Source organism: Branchiostoma belcheri, unplaced genomic scaffold, assembly GCF_001625305.1.
Source record: "Branchiostoma belcheri isolate BF01 breed outbred unplaced genomic scaffold, Haploidv18h27 scaffold45, whole genome shotgun sequence".
NCBI lineage: Eukaryota > Metazoa > Chordata > Leptocardii > Amphioxiformes > Branchiostomatidae > Branchiostoma > Branchiostoma belcheri.
The window spans coordinates 1,516,505-1,538,147 of record NW_017804076.1 but is presented as its reverse complement, the minus strand read 5'-3'; the positions used below and the strand labels follow the sequence as shown (position 1 = coordinate 1,538,147).

Below are 21,643 nucleotides of genomic sequence, written 5' to 3'. Positions count from 1 at the left end.
AGCATCTTTGGTGCTGCTACAGAGGTCAAATAGATTGTAGTCCCTGTAGGCCACACTACTAGGATGATTCAAGTGTTAATAAAAGCACCTGTTTCAAATTGTTTCACCTCGTTGCTGTCAGCATATAATAGTCTTTCTGTCAAATTCGGGAAACTGCGTATGGCCCTGTGTGAACTTTGCTCTAAGTACACCATTCGTATCCACAACCGAAGTCGTTTCGTATATCATCACCTGCGTCGAAGCAAGAAGGTAGTTTTCTTGTAATTCTTCAAGATTTGAAACGTTGGGTCAATTCTAATTGCTTTTTTTGGAGAGATTTGGCAAATCATCAAAAGAATAGCCCTGCCACACATCTCGTAGACAACTATCCCACGCAAAGACGTAGTCACACGCGTACGTAGCAAGAAGGTCGAGAACTTGGATAGTTATCTGGTAATATATTAATGTGAGGTTTATTCAAGATTCTAGAAGTTGAGTGAATTCTAATGGCTTTTTGGAGAGATTTGGCAAATCATCAAAAGAATAGCCCACCGACACATTTTGTAGACAACTATCACACGCAAAGACTTAGCGACACGTGCACGTAGCAAGAAGGTTGAAAAGCTCAAAAAGCTATCTGGTGATATATCAATGTGAGGTTTATTCGAGGTTTTAAAAGCTGGGTGAATTCTAATTGCTTTTTGGAGAGATTTGGCAAATCATCAAAAGAATAGCTCAGTCACACATTTCGTCAACAACTATCACAAGCCGCGAAGACTGTCAACTACAAGGGAGTGGGGGGTTAGGACCTGCGCTTTTAGAAATATCTAATTTGACTCCAATTTGTTTGCTTTGCAGTACAAAGTATTTGCTTTGATTGTGCATACGTGTGTATTCATTTGTTTTTTAATGTTCTATCATATCTTTGTTTAATTCTTTTGCGTTGTATAAGTTCCATCAACCTGAGTGCGTCGCCATTGCCGTCAAAAATATCTAACTCGAAGGGGCTAACAGACCGTGAGTTAGATTCAGCCTCTTCAATATAGCGCACCTGATCCACTTACAAGGATCATTGGACCTTTGCACACCCGGGGATCAGGGGAAGGTTTTAAGGGAACGGCCTTGCATCTCATACAGAGTAATGGAGCGGAAAGTAGCGGAATGGGACATGCCAAATGGTCCGGTACAACACTGTCAGCGAGTCTGGGTAGATGGAACATGGACTATGGCTGAGAAGAGTAATAATAACTCTTCAATAAGGCCATGATGATTTGATGATATGGATGACATCGTTGCTCGCGTGAATTTTCGAAAAAAAACCATTTGACCATACTGTAAATCGTACAAAGCATCTGCAAAATTAAAAAGTATATGGCGTAAATGCCCCCCCCCCCAAATTGGATACAAATACAGATAAATTTGTTTTCAAATACAGATAAATTTGTTTGTACTTGTTTACAAGGTTGAATGATACATCGTCTGTCAAACCTTTATGAAACACCTACCAAGCCGTTTGAAGTTGACTGAAGATAATGAGTTATACATAGGTAATCTGTTAAAATAAAGCATTCATGCGTACTGTGATGTCAACTGTGATATCACTTCAGACTTTTTTCCTTCCTTTTTTTATACATTCATACATACTCTGAACCATCCATCACAGAACAATTCAAGTCATAACAAATCATTGATCATAACAGTAATCACAATAGTTCAAATCATAACAAATCCTTGATCATAACAATAATCACAATAGTTCAAATCATAACAAATCCTTGATCATAACAGTAATCACAATAGTTCAAATCATAACAAATCCTTGATCATAACAGTAATCACAATAGTTCAAATCATAACAAATCCTTGATCATAACAGTAATCACAATAGTTCAAATCATAACAAATCTTTGGTCATAACAATAATCATAACAATTAATTCAAATCATAACAAACCATTGATCATAATAACTGTCATAACAACAGTTCTAATCATAACAAATACTTGATCATAACAATGATCATCACTACAGACTTGATTATTTATCCCATTTATTAAGTCAGAAAACGTGATAGTTGAAAAAGTTTTGATAATTCTTTATTTTGGTTATTTATTATGATCTTATTTATAGTCTATGCTGCTGGCAAAAATGCTCATTTTTTTCACTAGAAGTAAATTTTTCTCTTATTGGTGCAATAACCAGATTATCCTATTACAAGTAAAATAATGAGATAGCACCCAGTACCTCATTATTTTACTAGAAGGAAGATCACAAACTATTCTGTTACTAGTAAGACTAAGTGAAATAATGATATAGCATCACTGTACATAATTTGTACTAGAAGGTAGATTAAAAGCAATTCTCTTACTGGTGAGATAATGAGACTCCCTTCTACATGTAAACAACATGGCGACTTTAGCGTGATAAACTGTTTTGTCACTGGGGCATCGAAATGTATAAATCCGTCAACATGAGACGCTATTTGTTACCGGCTTAGCCACTAATTACATTTCTAACCGATGGCATCTTGGATTTCCCTTCTCGCTACACTGTTCCTCTTGGTCCATAAAGATTCCTTCTTATCACATTTGTTAGAAGCATGTTAAGACTCACGATAAATCAATGTATGTAGATTCACACTACTTAGTGTGGCGTAGTGGTTAGGGTGTTTGGCCAAGAATCCAGATAAATACGATCGTTTACTATGGAAAGGCTTTGGATTTAGATTGAGATAACTGTGCTATATTTATGTTTACCGAAGGAAAACATATTCTTTTTGCTCTGTTTACTCTTCTTCATCTGCTCCAGACCTATAAGGTCAATGACCTGAACCAGACGTCTGTCACCATGGTAACTAGTGTTGGGTTACATCATGGTGCAATTTTATAGCAGGAGGGATTTAGACTCATGTCTGATAATATATATGAAAACTAGCTTGTAGGTACTCCAACCAAACTTACAAACTGGTAGGATAGGAAAAGAATTACTAAAATCTTTTAGTATCTTTTATAAATGATTGAACACATAGTAAAAGTTTTTGAGTTATATTGAATGCGATAGAAATGAAGACCCTCTAAGGAGTAGGCCAGAATTCCCCACTCCATCTCCCTCCCTGCCCTGTTGGGGTTTCTCATTACGCCTTTCCTGCATTTGTCACCTCTACATTCACGGGCCAAGCCTGAGGTAGCTGAGAGAACCGTAAATGGACTCAGTACAAACTCAGGGTGCCAATTACTCTTGGTGTCTGATAAGTCCTAACACCTTCACCCTTTCAGTTTCTACTGCAGGGATAAAAGTTCGCACCTTTTTTTTATATCCCAACATTAATCACAAGACATGGCGAGTTTTCAAGTTTATTTTCAAGACTGGAGTTTTCCAACTTATTTTTATGCCTCCACCAACGCAGACAAACCCACGGACAACAAACATAAGCATTAGCACTTGAGTTAAGTGGTGAAATTCGTGTAAAGTGCCTTTCACAAGGGCACGAGTTCGGTGGCATGTCAGGGTTCGAACCAGTGACCCCTTGTTCCGAGGCGAACACTCTACCGTTACGCCACACGACCCCATGTACACTTTTGAAAGAGCTAGGCAGAGTTAAAAGTAAAGTTTTTGAGATTCCCTTTCAGTGTCTTTGTCCAAAGTTTCGTGTCAATGACTACAGGGCCCTCGCCCTTTCAGTTTCTGTTGCAGGGATATATAAAACTTAGCACGTTTGAAAGAGTTATAGACAGAGCTCCAAGCAAAGTTTTTTAGATTTCCTTTCAGTACCTTTCTCTAAAGTTTCGTGTCGATGACTACGTGGCCTCAAAGTCAGAATTAGACAATTCACGCCTCAGGCGATTCCATTAAACCCGGATTACAAACGCAGTTTCAAAATTGGATAAAAGCCCCGGAGACGCAACTATGAGAAAGAGAAGTGAAGGCTTTCGCAGTACTAAGTACTACCAGACGCCATGGTGCCTGGAGAGTTTATTCTCAGCATGTAGTGTCTACATCAAGCGTGAACGTTTTAAGAGGTTTCACACCAAGATTGTACCTTCTGTGAAAGATACCCAGTGAAAAATAGTTCTTACCAATGACCTCTGTGACTCTGGCGCACTAATTTTAAGGAAAGTAAAGTGAGGAGAAGGGTTTCACTGTACTTAGTACTAGTTGGTGCCTGAAGAGTTAATTTTTTTGCATCTAGTATCAACATGAAGCATGAACGTTTTACAGCTGAAATCTTAAGGAAAACCTGATCTAATGATATGGTCCGCCATCTTGGATTTTGGCTAATTACGTCATCAAATTAGCATAAATTATGCATAATCATTGATAAAAATTACTTAACATAAAACATAAAAGCCTGAAGATTGCATTTTTTAAGCCAAAATTACTGATTTTCGAAAAAAATTCCTGTAAGAAACCCGTTGCCATGGCAACACGAAAAATTATAATTTATCTCACTGCTATGAAATTGTTGGCAACAATATTTTAGAAAAAGTCACCAAGTTTGGTGGCCCCTAGAACTATGACTTTGGCATCTTGCCTTGTCTTCCACAGACTTATTTCCACGGCTATGAGACTAATTCCCAGTCTGCTCTCTTGACTAATACCACTGTAAAGAATAGAAGCCGTAAATCCCGTCAAAACGCTATCAGCTGCTACAGGCAGTCATAAATTCGTAATCAGCTTAGGTCTCATATTCATCAAGTGGTTATCGTAGAGTTCATGAATCAGGTTGTGCTCCAAATGCCCCCCTCCCCCATGTTCAATACTTCTTGCGTTTGGAAATGGATATTTACGAAAAATAGATCAATACAATTTCCCTAGGAGGAAAAGCACAAAGGACATAGTCTAATTGGTTAGACTTCATCTTGGGATTAGCCAAGGACAGATAATAACTGCAGAAATTACATCTCTTCTGGTCTCTGGGTCCTGGAGTGTTTTAAAGATTGGAGGAAACTAAACCAAAGTAACGTATTGACTCATTACCTTCTTACTAAATGTTGGTATTGTTTTAGGTTTGTCTGTGTGTGTCTGTGTGTGTGTGTGTGTGTGTGTGTGTGTGTGTGTGTGTGTGTGTGTGTGTGTGTGTGTGTGTGTGTGTGTGTGTGTGTGTTGTGTTTCCACATACTTGTGGTCAGCATAGCTTAGGAAGGCTTTTATGAATTGTGATTACATTTAGTGTGTTACATTAAAACACAGTTTAGTGTCTTAGGTAGATGATGTCAAGGTCAACGTTATGCCTCATAGTGGCTTACCTTGGTACTGCAGCAGAACTTCCGTTATTTTAATATTTTTGTTCTGGACATACTATGGCCTTAATGTTTTTGGTGGCTGATAGTTTTTCAAGTGGTGTGGGTTTGGTCCCTCTAGCAGCTTGTTCTGCCCAAATGTTTCATATTTTGTATCCGAATTCTTGTTTGAACTGTAGCTGCATTGTAGTCTATATATTAAGTAGATGATAGGACTATGAAATGGTTTGGCATGTCATTAACCTCCAAACAGATCTCTGGAGGACAAGAAACTGTCTAATTGGCTAGACAATTTGCCCCCATGCCTTTCCCCAGGAGAAATCTTCTTGGAGATTTGTATATGTTATTGCCATCCCCAAATCATTCTTACACCGAATTGGTCCCATGTTAATACTAGAAGTATTCAAATGCCTGAACTCCTAAATAGTATTCGTAGATAGTTTCATCAGGTTGGTAAGTCACTGAATAAAGAGACTCTTGTAACACAACCAAGTGGTTTATTCAGCCGACGTTTCGGTGACCGTCTGTCACCTTCCTCAGAGCGAATTCTGACTGGTTCAAATTGCACAGCACAGGTGTTGCTGCTACAGATGCGTTCCCAAACGCAAAGTATTTACAGTTTCCAAACGCAAAGTATTTACATTACACGGTTTATATATTTCCTGAGTATTATTGCATCAGGTATGTGCATAATCTTCAACGTTGCTTTTAAGCTTAACTTCATAGATAGTGTGAATACGATATGTGGATGCCTTATAGCCTTTATAAAGTTACCAAATGTTCAGTGTTCTGTATCCATGAAAGTAAACGTGAACACATTCGACCCTAATTGGCCTACACCTCCGAATGCTCTTTATGGTTATGATCCATAAATAATACATTCAAGCGTGCAAATGTCGCGCTTCAAGTCATATTATGAAAAACACTGCAAGCCCCCCTAACACATCTTCTGTATGATGGAATAGGCCATATTCCGTCTCGGGGCCTTTATGCATGTTAAGATGCATGCAGAGCATGAATGTGATATTTGGCAGGGTCCTACCATGTCCTAATATATCATCCACTTCAGTAAGTTACAACAATTTGGTCTTATTTGGCATCAAACAAGTAACATTTGATGGATTTCTTTAATTTTCACTATATGAAAATAGATTTACAAAAACAATTCTTGTGTATCTTATAATTGTGAAATTACGAAAAAATGTTCATCATTTAGACTACTGTATTCGCAGCAAGGTAGAAGGAACATTCTTCATTCATTTTGCTTTGTTGCCACATCTTATAATTGTAAATTTATGAAAAAGGCTTGTGATGGACAGACCTGCAGGGCCGGCCATCGATGGGGACATATTTAACAACTTACATTTGATATCTTTATTCCAACACAAGACATGGTGACGGCACACCCAAGTTTTATCAACTTACACTTGTTTTCCACCTGAGTGAAGTGAGCGAAGGCGTGTAAAGTGCTTTCCCAAGGGCACAAGATCGTTGGGCAGGGCATGGCAGGATTCGAACTCGGGACCTCTTGGTTCCTAGCCAAGTGCTCCGCCGTTACGCCACGCAACCCAACCATTTTATATTATTGATGCTGCAACGGATCTAATTTTTAAGTGATTTTTCACTTTGCAGTATTCCGGGAGATACAGAAAAATTACTATGTTTGCTAAGCAATTGACTACTACCAAAGTTTGTAGTACAAGTATGTCATTGCAAGTTGTCCTAAAATATACGTAATTCCGTTGTTGAAAGTGCACTGTAAACCATTAAAAAGATATACTAGAGGCACTGTAATCAATTTGAAGACCTCCACATGGGTCTAATAAAATTTAACCTTTGCCAATGTAGGGCCAAGAAATTTACAAAACTCTCAACAAAACCGTTTTAGTGCTCCCCACGGGAAATCCCACTTAGATACACTGAAATTTTCCTCTCTTGCAACATTTTTTTCCTGTTCGAAAATCAACAAACCCAGATGTTCAGTTTTTTGGAGCACTTGAAAAAAAACTTTAAAAGCCGATGCCCAGTTGGTCTGAGCATACCTACACCCTGCTGCCACGTCGCGAGCTGTTGGTGAGTACAGATTTGGTTTGCGTCGTATTTTAAGTTTTAGGCATTATTCATGTACACTGTACAAATCGTCTGGATTTCGCAGTAAAATTAGAAGCTTTTTTTCAAATCTTGTATTACTAGCTAAGTTCCTACTCTCCAAGCAGATACTTGAGACTTTGTTGTATTTTTGGCGTGTTTTTAGATATTTTATCGGGGTCTCTTATCGGGGTTTTGTACTGGTAACGTTTTTACGCCAGCAAATAACTGTCTGGCAAACGGATACTGCCTTGCCAATTTAATACTGTCTTTGTAACCACCGAAAGATCTGTTTGGAGATCAGGAAGTTCCCAACACGTACCGAAATATTATTTTAGCTGACATGTGGCCAACAGATTGACGTAGTCTCTAAAATTTTACTTTCTAGCACTTGCGTTGTAGACTGCAGCTATCGACAATGGCCCATCGGTCAGTGAGCGATGTTGGGAAGGTGCTGTTCGTGCTTGTCATCTTCATGGGTAAGTTTGCAAGACGATTTGTTCTGTGGAAAGCTTTTCCCTGCTATTTTCTATTTCACATGCTCCAATATCCACAGTTCTCCAGTTCAGACATATTTAGCTTGTGTCTGGTTAGTGAATCCTTGATATTTTGTTGCAACCTCGTCATCTCGAGTTTTAGAAACCTATCAGATGTCTTCTCAGATTTCCATGACACGTTTTGTACGACTGTACACTTTACACCAATCTACTACTAGTCCCTTGCTATGCCACGTTAAAATGCTAAATGTTCATCAGCTAGCACCATTCAATATTTTTTATCAGCCGTTATGTTTGGATTGTGCATCAATGCAATGTCCATGAACTTAACATGCTTTGTTGCTCAGGTGGTCTAATTCCACTACTGTTGAATGTACACACATAAACGATTTCGCTACTGAGTGATATGTTTCATGAAATAATGAAAATATGTTCCTCTATTACTACCATGCTCCGAACCAGTCACCACTTCAGATGGGAGGGCTGTTAACGGCGGTTCCCTCTGTCAGCTGAGGAAGAGCTGTACTCTATTGGGTAAGTATCCACTACCATTGCCTGTACTTTCTTTTGCCTGTATGCGTACGTACAAGTGGTCAGAAAGTCATTGCAATTGTAATCTCCAGATCAAAGTAAAAAGCCAATTGGATTTTTTCGTCATGACAGAACGTATGAAGGACCAGGGCCAGGACTTGGACTTGGACTCCAAGCAGCGCATCTGTTACCTCGCAACCCAGGGTCTACTGATACCTGCCGACGACGATTGTGAGAAACCAGGTAGGGGCACTTTTGTAACAAACAGTAGGAATCTTACCTTTTTAGCTTGTCACCAGATAGCGTTAAACCTCTGGTGAATAGTGTTAAAACATTTTAGCGTACCGCTTCCTTTTCATCGTAAAGAACGCAGAGGTTGTTCTTTCAAATGCGACTGTGTTGTTTAAATTTCAATTGAAGCAACCTGCGTCCTGAACTGCGTTACAAACGTAATATATTCTTTGCTTCAATCCACATACAGCTGCTCTTGCTGTAGACACCATCAAACCTCCAGAGAGTCTGACGGAAACCCTGTGTCAGCTGAGGGAAAACTGTGCTTTGATTGGTAAAACTGGTCCTTTGTTTTTTCTTTCTGTTTTTTTTTGTGTGTTTTGTTTTTGTTTTTAAATTGCCATCAGAATCCCTAAATATTTGTGATTACATTGTTTATGGTATCCAGTGACATTGGCAGTTGATATAATAGTTAGCCAGGGCATTCTATCGTTCTATCTTTCATTGAGCAACATAAGTATATGATAATAACAAACCAACCAGTAACAACACAGCAAATATCAAAACAGCATATGGGCAATATTTTGAAAAAGAATGGTTACCCATGGCCATAGGCAGTTGAACACATTTATCATTAGTTATTTCTAAACCGATTTGAGAGAACAATGAGTTAAGGTCAGGACATGTCTGTTGGTTTCCGGGCTCACGAGAGGTGAGCCCTTAAGTAGTACGTTAGTACAAGCTTGTTCAGACAGATCTTGCTCATCGAGAATGGGGCCTACTATCGGTCTATTTTTCAGCGCTCTCAGTGACCCCTCAAGACCCACATTACGAGACTATGAAGGGCGTCTGTCAGCTCGCACACAAGAAGACGGATGTCATTGGCAACATCACCTGCCAAAGCCAACGTCCAGAGTTAAGCAGGGAGTATTACTTCGATGACTGTTCAGAGATTTATGCTGCCCAGGCCACGTTCAGCTTTGTCAGTAGCGGCGTGTACAACATTAAACCTTCTGGTTCGGACTCTTTTTCTGTGTACTGTGACATGAGTACAGCCGGGGGTGGCTGGACTGTTATACAGAATAGATTTGACGGGACTATTCACTTTACTGGCAGACGGTTCAATGATTACAAGTACGGGTTTGGGTCCGCTAGCGGGGAATATTGGGTGGGGCTACAAAACATGTACAGGATAACTGCCCAAAATTCTTACGAACTGTATGTGGAACTTGTGGACTGGTCCGACAATGTCAGGTATGCTAAGTACTCCTCTTTTGGAGTTGGGGCGGGCGATTATTATCAGCTAAGCCTTGGTACTTACAGCGGGAACGCAGGAGACAGCCTTACACTCTCGAATGGCGCGAAGTTTAGTGCGAGAGACCGTGATCAGGATTCCCACCATTCTGCTAATTGTGCAACCTACAGTAACTTTGCCGGGGGATGGTGGTACAAGGCTTGTGCCAACAGTGCCCTGAATGGTCCCTACCTCCGGCCTTCCGACCGTACCACGCATAGTGGCTTTGGCATTGAGTGGAGCCACTTTTCACCCTCCACCTACCAGACGTACCTAAAAAAATCCAAAATGATGATCCGTCCTACTGACATCCGCACCGGAAAATAAAAGTATGAACTTCCCCTTACACTGAGAAGGTTTGTAACACAAAAGTTAGTCTTTTTTGGCTCTGTCTCTATCTCTATCTCTCTATCTCTATCTCTATCTCTCTGTCTCTCTCTATCTCTCTCTGTCTCTCTTTATTTCTCTCTCTCTGTCTCTCTCTGTCTCTCTCTGTCTCTCTCTCTCTCTCTCTCTCTCTCTATGTTACCGATGGAAGTGACTATTAGCCACGTGTTCAGACTACTTCAACATTGTTAAAATATACCAAATCTGAATCCCTTGTTCCATACATTGACTCGGCGTGGTAAGAGTATTTCTTTCAAATTCTCAAAATATGCAGGGTTAACGTTACAAAGACTTAGTCACTACGACCTTCTTCAGTTGTAAAGGGAAAACTCGTTTTAAAGGGAGGGTTGACTTTTTGTTATGTCCAACTGAATTCGGTAAAAGATCCCAATCATTAAAACATCAAAGGCGGTGGTAATCCATATATGCCATATCATCTTTGCCAGAACCTTTGGTCATTGCCAAGAAACTGTTTGATCAAGTATTTTGTCAAGTGTTCGTGACAAAGACCTAAAGTTCTCTCGTACGATTATGACAGGGTTAAAAGAGGTCCCGTTAGTAGCTGCTTTGCAAACGGAACACAACATTATTAGATACTCGTACTGCATAATCCTTGAGGGCAATGGAGTGGGGAAATGTTTGTGCTCTGAACTAAAATCGTGCACGATTTGAGAAGATAGCAGCCGGTATGAAACACCAAAGTGGCATTGGAGGCCTTGGTTAAATTTTCCACATCGTGAGCATTGCGCGCAGGTTTGTGCAAAGTTGGTGAAAATGATCTAATGACAATGTCTGTATAACTATATAACTATAACTGTTTCGATGCGTTCGCTGTTGGTAGTGTTTGAAATATATGTCAGGGTTTTTCCCTTGGCTGCATCGCAAACTTACACTATTGTGACATGTCACAAAGGTACTACTATAGGGATAGAAAGACGCTGTATAGTTTTCTTTCTATCACAGAATTTGATATCAACCTATATAACCTTTGAATGGTATCGGAAAACAGTGATAACAAACTATTCTATTGTACTCCAGACACAAGTTTTGTGTAATAATACATTTATGGTTGGAATCATTATATCCCATTTATTTCATTGTGCAATGCTAAAACTGACTGTTAAGAGGCATTTTGCTAGGATGTTGACTAGGACTATGTCAATGACTGTATACCTATGCAACTACAGGAGACTATGGCGTATGGACTTGTTGGTGTTTGACGAAGTTTTCACTGGCTTGTGTTCGATAACATCTTGTGTCAAAAGTATCATAGCCAAAATACGGTATACGATGTTCTTTTCAGGACTGGGCAGAAAACAATAGGCAGTGAAGACCAGTTCTCTTGTACCAGTAATTGCAATCAGTCTTTGTCATTTTCGAATATTCGTATCATTGCTCTAGTTGACTACTTTGCTGCAGGCTTTTAGAATAAAGGTTGACCCCAGTGACAAAGTATCTAATGCTTTCATTCCTATACAAAATGATTTAGCTCGTGTCACAAAGAAACGTAAGAGTGATTCTACAGGCACCTTATTTCATCCCTGATACTTTCCGTTCCTTTTATTAGTTGTTCAATGTAACATCGTTGTAATAGTGTTCTTCAAAAACATTTCACACGGTACGTAGGCGAGTAATACACAGTGTAGCACACACGGCGTGCAACATACAACCTACTAAGTTACAAAGCTCATCAACAGCAAACAATACAAAACTTGAAATGTATAGCGAACGTCAGTGCGGAAAACGTGTCAGTTTTGATATTGGAACCTGCAAGGTCATGCCCTTGGCTGACCCCAACGCGGGGCACCCTGGGAAGCCCAAATCTTCCCACTTTTCCACAGCAAGGTTATATCTTTCCGTCAATGGGGGGAGTCAAATAACTTCCCCCTTTGCCATTTGACACCACAGTCATCATCATCATCATCGGTCGACCGTATTGGTTGGGGTTATACCACCCCTCACGAGGTGACATACCCTTTCGTTAGCTTAATAAAAGACGGGGTTCGCCAGGCCTCCGTCCGAGTGATTATGTATCTTGTCGCGCTTCAAGTCATATTATGAAAAACACTGAAAGCCCTAACACCGTTTCTGTATGATTGATTAGGCCATATCCTGTCACGGTACTTGTATCTTATGATGCATGCGTGTATGAATATGATATTTGCCAAGGCTTTGCAGTACTCCAAAAAATGCAGACATTGTTCTTTTCAATTGTAAACCAAATGTAACATCCTTGTATGTCTGTTATTCCATATTACTGTAGTGCACTGTAAACAATTTGAAGACGTCCGCATGGGTTCAATAAAATATATCTCATATAAATATATGAGGTTTCAAGACCTCCGTAAACACAATTTTCAGCAATGGCGTGGTCAAAGGTGTGTAATAACAAACATCACAATTCAAAAGATATTGCACAGCATCATTACGTTTGAGAGAAGTAATTAGTATCAGCCCTCTTTTTCTTCCTTCAGAAATCACTCTACGATACAATATTGTAGAGTGTAATGTTTGTTGATAACCCTCATCACTGTCATCATTTTAACATTGAATGCCAGCCTTAAACGTTTTGTGAGTAAAACAAAATATGGTATATTTGTCAATACCGGCGTATGTGATGTACTTAAACAGTACATCTAATATATGCTACAACCATGATATTTACAAAACTCTTGAAAGAACTATTTTAGTGTTTCCCCACGGAAAATAACACTTAGAAACACTACAATTTCTCTCACTTGCAATATTGTTTTCCTGGTTATTAGTCCACAAACCCAGATGTTCAGTTTATTGTGCCACTTGAAAATATCCTTTAAAAGCCGATACCCAGTTGGTCTGAAAATACCTGCCGTCACGAACTGTTGGTGAGTACCAATTTAGTTTCCATCGCATGTTACGTTTTAGGCCTTATACAAATCGTTTGTATTTCGCAGCAAATTTAGAAGATGGCCTCAATATCTGATTCAGCAACCGTTTACTTTTTCAAGTAATTTTGAAAGCTTTTACGTTCAGTTCTCAACATCTACCAAAGGATTTTTTGGCTGACGTGTGTTCAACAGATTAACGTGGTGCCTGAAGTTTTACTCTCTTGTTTCGAAGACTGAAGTTATCGCCAAACAATGGCTCCTCGTTCTGTGAGCAATGCTGTGAAGGTGCTGTTTGTGCTTGTCGTCATTATGGGTAAGTTTCCATTTCCTATGGACGTTTTTGTCTATCCGACCTACACAGTTCTCCACTACAGATATGCACTATGTTTGTTTAGTGAAGTCTCGGTAGATTGTTCCTGGTTGTGATATTCGTCCTTTGGATCCTTGATATTTCGTTGCAAACTCAATGCTCTCGAGGCTTGGAAAGCCATCAGATGCCTTATCAGATTTTGCTGTCATTTTGTACTACTGTACATTCTACACCAGTGCACTGCTAGCCTCTTGCTCTGTCCTGTTAAATGCTGAAATAGAATGTACATCAGCTAGCACCATTCCACGTTCTGCATTCGTCTTTTGTTAGATTCGTCATCAATACCTTGTTTATTAACTTGTCATGATTTGTTTGGTCAGATTGTCTCCTTATGAACAATTTACATACGGTAAACTGATGTGTTTCATCAAATGAAAGTTATTGTCATCATTATTTAAACCAGTCACCACTTCAGATGGGAAGAACAGCGGCTCACTCTGTCAACTGAGGAAGAACTGTACTCTACTGGGTAAGTATCCCCTGCCATTGCCTGTACTTTTTTTGCCTGTATGCGTACGTGCAAGTGGTAAAAAAAAAAGAATTGCCATTGTCACCTCTACAAGCTCAAACTGAAATTTCGAATGTTTTTTTTTTTCTTTTCAGAACGTTTGAAGGACCAGGACTTGGGTTCCAAGTGGCGCATCTGTCACCTTGCAACCCAGGCTCTACTGTTACCTGACGACAGCGATTGTGAGAAACCAGGTAGGTACACTTTTGTTACCATCTGTATCCATACATATGTATGGATTTTGCCGTCAATTGGTGATATTTCAGCTTGTCAACAGACCAGTCCTATATTAATGATTAACAGTGCTAGAGCCTACAATGTACAACAGTATACCTTAGCCTTTACAACTAACTTGTGGTTTCATGTGAAGCACGTTGCGTCGTACGTGGATTGCGTGGCAAATGTCATACTCTATTACAGTATTTTTTACTTCAATCTACATACATCAGCCCTTGTAGACACCATAAAACTTCCAGAGACTCTACCGGAAACCTTGTGTCAACTGAGGCAAAATTGCGCTTTGATGGGTAAGGCTGGTCTTTTTTTCTTTTTGAACATTCAAGTAGTTACAATATTGTGATATTACGAATTTACTCATTTGCGTAACCATTTATATTCTATTGATATGACATTGTGTCCTTGTGAAGAGTCGTAATGCAAATACAAACGACAACCAAACCCTCCAATGATACTACTTGGCATATATACCGCCAGTACAATTTGCACAGAAAAATTCTGATCTGAATAATTTTGATCGCATTGATTATGATATCCAACGACATCACAGGCAGTTGATATGCTAAGTCTCAGTACAAGGCCTTCTATCATTTCATTTTTCAGCGCTCTCGGTGACCCCACAAGACCCACATTACGAGACCATGAAAGGCGTCTGTCAACTGGCACAGAAGGAGCTGAACGTCTTTGACAACATCATCTGCCATCCTGTCGGTAAGTACATACTGAAGCTTTCTAAAAATCATCGACAACATCACTTTCTTGGACCATGGGATGTTAGAGAATATTGAAAAAGAATTGTGATTTCACTGATGAGATGCCTTAGTGCTTGATGATTACACTGTGACTGTGGTTCCCTTTATTGCTCTAGCTCTATTGTCTTGCAAGTACGTCCGGCCTAATAATCTCATTGGGATCTTATGTTATGATGAAATCAAAAGCCTCATATCTCTCAGTTGCTTTGACGTTCAAAATCGTCCAAAGCATGTCTAATTGGAGTATGAAGCATGGGGTGGATTATTTTTTATTTTCATTTTATTGAAATTGCAATGCAAAGCGATACAAAGGCGACCCTGACGGATTACTTTGTTATTTTCTCTAGATCATTATCTGATCGTAGCTAATGATTGATTTCAGGATATCAGTTCTATTCTAAGAAGCGGCACATTTTGAAGTCAGAAACTGCTGTGGTCCATGTGGTTAAGAAATATAAAAATTATGACTGTTTTAAAAGTCTGTTCTTGCGTTTTCAGGGATACCAAGAAAGCAGAGTCAATGTGGATCAGAGGAAGGCACGAATAGGGAACTCACAAATGTTCCAGAAGGCCAAAGAACAGAGTTAAGTACGGAGTATTACTTTGATGACTGTTCAGAGATCTATGCCGCCCAGACCATGTTCGGCTCTGTCAGTAGCGGCGTGTACAACATTAAACCTACTGACTCGGACTCTTTCTCTGTGTACTGTGACATGACCACAGACGGGGGAGGCTGGACTGTTATACAGAATAGATTTGACGGAACTCTTCACTTTAACAGAATGTTCAACGATTACAAGTACGGGTTTGGGTCCGCTAGCGGGGAATATTGGCTGGGGTTGCAAAACATGTACAGGATAACTGATCAGAATAGTTACGAACTGTATGTAGAACTTGTGGACTGGTCTGACAATGTCAGGTATGCTAAATACTCGTCCTTTGGAGTTGGAGCAGACTATTATCGACTTAGCCTTGGTAGTTACAGTGGGAACGCAGGAGACAGTCTTGAATACTCGAATGGCGAGAAGTTTAGTGCGAGAGACCGTGATCAGGATTCCCACAGTTCTATTAATTGTGCAACCTACAGTAACTTTGCCGGGGGATGGTGGTACAAAGATTGTGCCAACAGTGGCCTGAATGGTCCCTACCTCCGGCCTTCCGACCGTACCTCGTACAGTGGCTTTGGTATTCGCTGGGGCAAGTTTTCACCCGCCAACTACTGCAATTACCTCAAAAAGTCCAAAATGATGATCCGCCCTACCGACTTCGGCACCGGAAAATAAAAGCATTAATTTCCCCTTGCACTGAAAAGGTCTGTGAGTGTGACATCATTCACAAAAACTTTGCACCGAAATATTCTCTCTCTCTCCCTCCCTCTCTCTCTCTCTATCTCTCTATCTTTCTCTCTCTCCCTCTCTCTCTCTCTCTTTGTCTGTCAGTCTCAAAGATTTGAAAATATTTCACCCAACTATATATTTTATTTTTTGATAATGTTTTTGCAAGTATGAATGATACCGATGAAAGTTTCTATCGGGTGTCAAAATATATCAAATCTAGATCTCTTTTCTCGATCCATATTGACTCAACGTGGTCAAACTTTGTAAGTCCGTTCATCTTTAACAGATTTGTCCTTGTTTGCTCAATCAAAAAATGCCACAACGGTGTCAAAAGACATTCAATATGGCCTTGTTCAGTTGTAGGGGAAAACTCGTAAGGGAGGGTTAGCTTTTTGTTATGAACAACAGAAGTCGGCATGGAGCCTGCGGTATAAGATCCCAACCAAAGGCCGTGGTGAACCATATATGCCATTTCATCTTTGCCAGAAACTTTGGTCTCTGCCAAGAAACTGTTTGATCAAGTATTTTGTCAAGTGTTCGTGACAAAGACTTTAACTTCTCTCGTACGATTATGACAGAGTTAAACGGGGTCCGGTTAGTAGCTGCTTTGCAAAAGGAACACAGCATTAGATACTGCATAATTCTTGAGGGCGATAGAGTGGGGGAATGTGTTTGTGCTCTGAACTAAAATCGTGCGCGATTTGAGAAAATACCAGCCGGTACGAAACATCCAAAGTGACATTAAAGGCCCCAGTCAAATTCTCTACATAGTGAGCATTGCGCGCAGCTGCAGGTTTGTGCAAAGATGGTGAAAATGATCTAATGAAAATGCTTGTATAACTATATAACTATAAACTGTTTCGACGCGTTCGCTGTTGGTGGTGTTTGAAATTTGTGTCAGGGTTTTTCCCTTGGCAATACCGCAAACTTATGCAAGCTCGATGACATATCACAAAGGTAACAGTATAGGGATAGAAAGATACTGTATGGTTTTCCTTCTATCAGAGAATGTGATATCAACCTATATAACCTTTGAATGGTGTCAGAAAACAGTGTTAACAAACTATTCTATTGTACTCCAGATAAACGTTTTGTGTGATAATACATTAATGGTTGGAATCCTTATATCCCATTTATTTCATTGTGTAATGCTGACACTGATTGTTAAGAGGCATTTTGCTAGGATGGTCACTAGGATCTTATGTCAATGATTGCATACTTATGCAACTACTAAGGCGTATGGACTCTTGTTGGTGTTTGACACAGTTTTCACTGGCTTGTGTTCGATAACATCTTGTGTCGAAAGTATATAAAAAGACGACATACAATGTTCTTTTCAGGAGTTGACAGAAAAATAGGCAGTGAAAACCAGTTCTCTTGTACCAGTAATTGCAATCGGTCTTTGTCGTGTACGAATATTCGTAGCGTTATCATTACTCTCTAGTTGACTACTTTGCTGCAGGCTTTTAGAATAAAGGTTGACCCCAGTGACAAAGTATCTCATGCTTTCATTGCTCTACAAAATGATTTAGCTCGTGTCACAAAGAAACGTAAGAGTGATTCTACAGGCACCTTATTTTAGCCCTGATACTTTCTGTTCCTTTTATTAGTTGTTCTATGTAACATCGTTGTAATACTGTTCTTCAAAAACATTTCACACAGTAGGCGAGTAATACACAGTGTAGCATACGCAGCGCGCAACATACAATCTACTAACTTACGAAACTCATCAACAACAAACAATTGAAAACTTGAAATGTATAGCGAACAGTCAGTGCCGAACGCGTGTCAATTTTGATATTGGAACCTGCAAGGTCATGACCTTAGCTGACCCCAACGCGGGGCAACCTGGGAAGCCCAAATCTTCCCATTTCTCCTCAGCAAGGTTATATCTATGCGTCATATGTTGAGTCAGAATATACAGATAACTTCCCTCTTCGCCATTTGACACCAGGGTAAAATCATCAAAACATGGTGTACCCTCATTTCTGAGAGGCTGAGGGACATGCAGACGATACAACAGCGTCGTCCATTCTTTTGACTCAAGGTCAAAGCACATCGGGTCGACCTCGAAGTCATGTGCCCTCTGACCAATCACGAACAGCTTTTCTCTCCATGACGTCATGGAGGTCACGAACCGTATCCTGGGAACGACGGTCAGCCTGTCCCACTTGTTTCCCTCCATTGAAAGACTACAACAAGAAATAGCAAAAATTTTGACTCATCAAAAGAGTATAAATGTGACTGTTAGCTCCCAGTTTAAGCAACGCCAACAAAAAGATTGTGTGCCTCTGCGTAAATATGCCAGAAAGCGCTCGGAGAAATTTTTTGTGCCTGTCCTTGGTGCTGAAATCTTCCATTTGAATATATCAAGAGTTCCAAGCGTGTACAAAGTACTACAAACGCTATCTGGACAGGTTTTAAACATCTTCATCTAAATGGAGTTGCATCATGCTTACCTGTAAGAGCGCTCGTAGAATAGTTGCTTGTGTCTGTCCTTGGTGCTGAAAGCTTTCATTTGAAGATATCAAGAGCTCTAAGTGTGTACAAACACTCTCAAGGCAGGTTTTAAACATCTGAATGGAGTTGCATGATGCTGACCTGTAAATGACGTCGCTTTGTGGTGACGCAATGTTAGTGTATACCGTGTCGTTGCACGTGACTGCGTTCGATCTGACGATTGGTTTCGGTAGCCTGGACCCCTCCCTCCATTCTCCCTTTCTCAAGTCGTACACTTCGACACAAGCTAGCGGCTCCGGGGCTGGGTGTCCGCTGGAGTCAACTTTCACAACGGAACCACCTGAAAATAAAAACATTTTCCACATGTACTTCTCTGGTTCAAAATATATTTTAAAATGGCCAAAACTTAAAGTCAAGAAACACTAATTGCATTGCTTTTTTTTAATGCTTACCTATTGCAAAGATGAGGTCATGATTCTCCATCGTTGCCAACCCCAACAAAGCTCTCGGTGTTGGAAGAGGCTGGAAAGCCGACCACGCGTTGAAGAGGGGGTCATAAACAAATGCCTTTGTTTGTAGACTGTCCCTCTTCGCGTTCGTATATCCGCCTAAGATGACCAAGAAGTTGTGTATGACGCATACAGAACAACCATGTGTGCTGAGTTCGTCAGGTAATTTGCCTAGATTTTGCCATCCGGCTTCCAAGTGATTGAAAGCATAAAGAGGGCGCGGGTCGTCAGGACTTTTCGGTGATGCCACATTGTAATTTCCCACCGCACACATAAACTGTGCTGCAGTGGGCTCGTATTCCGCAAGATGGAAGTGCTGACTGGAGTTGTTCAGCTCAAACGGTGCAGGTGGAACTGCAGTGCGTCTATAGCTCGCTAGTCGTCTCTTTTGCAGCGTCGGGAGCCTGTTGAATTCTTCCGATTTCAACAGGTCAATGTAATGCCTCGTCATAAATCTATATGCTGCGTTGCCGAGCGATGGAATGAAATGTTTCTCGGCGATTCGCAGACAAGCAACGCAGGTGGCAACTGTCATGTTTCTTGTTACGTATTTCAGCAGACCCTCCATTTGAAGAAACACCGCTGTATCTAAGACTTCTTCCACCGAAACATCGTTACAGCAAAGGTTGTCTGAGATCAAAAACTCCAGGATGACCTGAAAAGCTGCAAGTGACACTCCGTGCAGCACGACCTGATTCTTTTGACTCTCCTTCATTCCTGAAGCCAGAAGCGCGCGAAAATATTCGCTACCCTCTGAGAGAACATTCTTTTGTATATGTAACCGTTTTTCGTCAACAACAACACAGATTTCGTCCATTCTACAGCCAAAAAGGCCGTTGTTTGGCGTATGAAAACTGACTCTCCTCAGTGATACTCTCCTCGACCCTTTTATCTTTCCCTCATCAGACGACTTTCCGCGTGACGTCAGTTGAGATCCCGGATGTGAACGATCGTTTCGTTCCCATGGCAACCGTTCGAGCCGCGGAGTTGGCGATCTCAAGGCAGCCATTCCTGACAACGTGCAGTTTCTTGAGTTCCTCGAGAAGTATAAAGATCTCAGGTAGGTGCTTTGAGAAACAAGGGAACCTAAGAGAAGGCAAAGCCAAACCGAAATTACTACACAAGAAGACAGGTCCCTTTGAATATACAGTGTGCGTGTGTGGTGGGGAGGGGAGTGGCCTATGCATGTGACCATACATGAGGTCAGGTATCATCTTAAGATAAGTACACAAAACAAACACTACATACTATAACCCTGGGGTCAGACAAGGTCATGACCCCGCCATTCACCCATGATGCCCCTTATAGTGTCTGTTTACGTCAGCCTATCTTCTTGTGACGAAACATTTTATATATCTAAATATATCTTAAACAAAGGGGTAGAGAAATGCTGGAAGTTGACTGAAATAACCTAGGTAAATGGGTCCAAGTGGAGTATATAATGTTACGGATATGTCTGTAAAAAAAACTAGTTTTTCATGATAACCAACAATTTCCATTCTACCTTGTCAAAGGGTCGCCACAGCTATAATTGTGTGCTCATAAAGACACGAAAAAATGATATAACATTATAACATACACCGACGCTAGTAAGTTAGCTTCCAACAGCGAAAATGATATTGGAATTTTCACGCTACAACTTTTAATCTCAACGTACGAAGTATACTAATGTACAAATTGCATATTTTGTTGAAACGCCATAAAGACGTGCACGCCTTACCTGAAAGGCACGCCCGCTACAATCCTTAATACGGCTCTGAGGGGACCACGGCGAATGACAACTAGCAAGTGACAACAGGTGCTCGCCCCCCTCCCCCATAGAGATAGCCGAGGGGAATGTAGGATGTATTTGACCTCTGAGACAGACGGAATGTTGTGTACCAAACTCGTTCCTAACCAGACAACTCTGACGACTGTCTTTAATATTTGTTTATCATCTTCATCTCTGTTTAAGATGATCATAATATGCATAAAAATTGCGCAATTGCGTTACTTCAATTGCGTCACTAGCCAGTAAGATTCGCCCATGAAAAGTAGGACACGTCAGTCACATAGAATATGATGTTCATATTCATACATATGTATGCACACAAATCCCCACTAAAGCGATATTTTGTCTCTCACTGGAAGTATATACTATATATATATATATACATAATAAGACAACTGTGCATACGTTTTATCAATCCAGCACAGTTTTCAAATTTGGGTGAGGTAGAAAATACAATCATCTAAAACATAACGTTATCCACATAACAACGGACTTGTAGTTTAAATGTCCGCCACGGACATGTCGCAACATATTATCAACATTCAGAAAATGTAATGGTTCTGAGAAACAGACGACGCGGAATGCC

The 21,643-nt window shown here is 40.3% G+C and overlaps 2 protein-coding genes and 1 pseudogene across 2 annotated transcripts; 2 read left to right on the top strand and 1 right to left on the bottom strand.

The window, feature by feature from the left end:
* Nucleotides 1–9,403: 9,403 nt before the first annotated feature.
* Nucleotides 9,404–10,186, top strand: LOC109478663 (annotated as a pseudogene).
* Nucleotides 10,187–13,091: 2,905 nt separating this feature from the next.
* LOC109478741 (fibrinogen-like protein A) lies at nucleotides 13,092–16,263 on the top strand. Its single transcript, XM_019780459.1, has 7 exons — nucleotides 13,092–13,110; nucleotides 13,346–13,426; nucleotides 13,887–13,952; nucleotides 14,087–14,185; nucleotides 14,441–14,518; nucleotides 14,832–14,939; nucleotides 15,479–16,263. Exons 2-7 carry the CDS (start codon nucleotides 13,366–13,368, stop codon nucleotides 16,261–16,263), a joined length of 1,197 nt encoding a protein of 398 aa, XP_019636018.1. The 5' UTR covers nucleotides 13,092–13,110; nucleotides 13,346–13,365.
* A 1,825-nt stretch (nucleotides 16,264–18,088) lies between these two features.
* LOC109478662 (kelch repeat and BTB domain-containing protein 11-like) lies at nucleotides 18,089–20,295 on the bottom strand. The gene is made up of 3 exons (XM_019780327.1): nucleotides 19,230–20,295; nucleotides 18,976–19,117; nucleotides 18,089–18,509 (listed from the first exon to the last, which is right to left on the bottom strand). The coding sequence occupies exons 1-3, from the start codon at nucleotides 20,293–20,295 to the stop codon at nucleotides 18,089–18,091; spliced, it is 1,629 nt and encodes a 542-aa protein (XP_019635886.1).
* Between the last annotated feature and the right edge of the window lie 1,348 nt (nucleotides 20,296–21,643).

What these genes read in the sequence shown, in the direction of transcription:
- LOC109478741 (XM_019780459.1), top strand. Translation starts at nt 13,366, where the DNA reads ATGGCTCCTCGTTCTGTGAGCAATGCTGTGAAGGTGCTGTTTGTGCTT. An exon ending in GAAGAACTGTACTCTACTGG is followed by an intron (nt 13,953 to 14,086) that starts GTAAGTATCCCC and finishes TTTTCTTTTCAG; the next exon opens with AACGTTTGAAGGACCAGGAC. An exon ending in GCAAAATTGCGCTTTGATGG is followed by an intron (nt 14,519 to 14,831) that starts GTAAGGCTGGTC and finishes TTCATTTTTCAG; the next exon opens with CGCTCTCGGTGACCCCACAA.
- LOC109478662 (XM_019780327.1), bottom strand. Translation starts at nt 20,295, where the DNA reads ATGGCTGCCTTGAGATCGCCAACTCCGCGGCTCGAACGGTTGCCATGG. An exon ending in TGACCTCATCTTTGCAATAG is followed by an intron (nt 19,118 to 19,229) that starts GTAAGCATTAAA and finishes TTTTATTTTCAG; the next exon opens with GTGGTTCCGTTGTGAAAGTT. An exon ending in GTCAGATCGAACGCAGTCAC is followed by an intron (nt 18,510 to 18,975) that starts GTGCAACGACAC and finishes TTCTTGTTGTAG; the next exon opens with TCTTTCAATGGAGGGAAACA.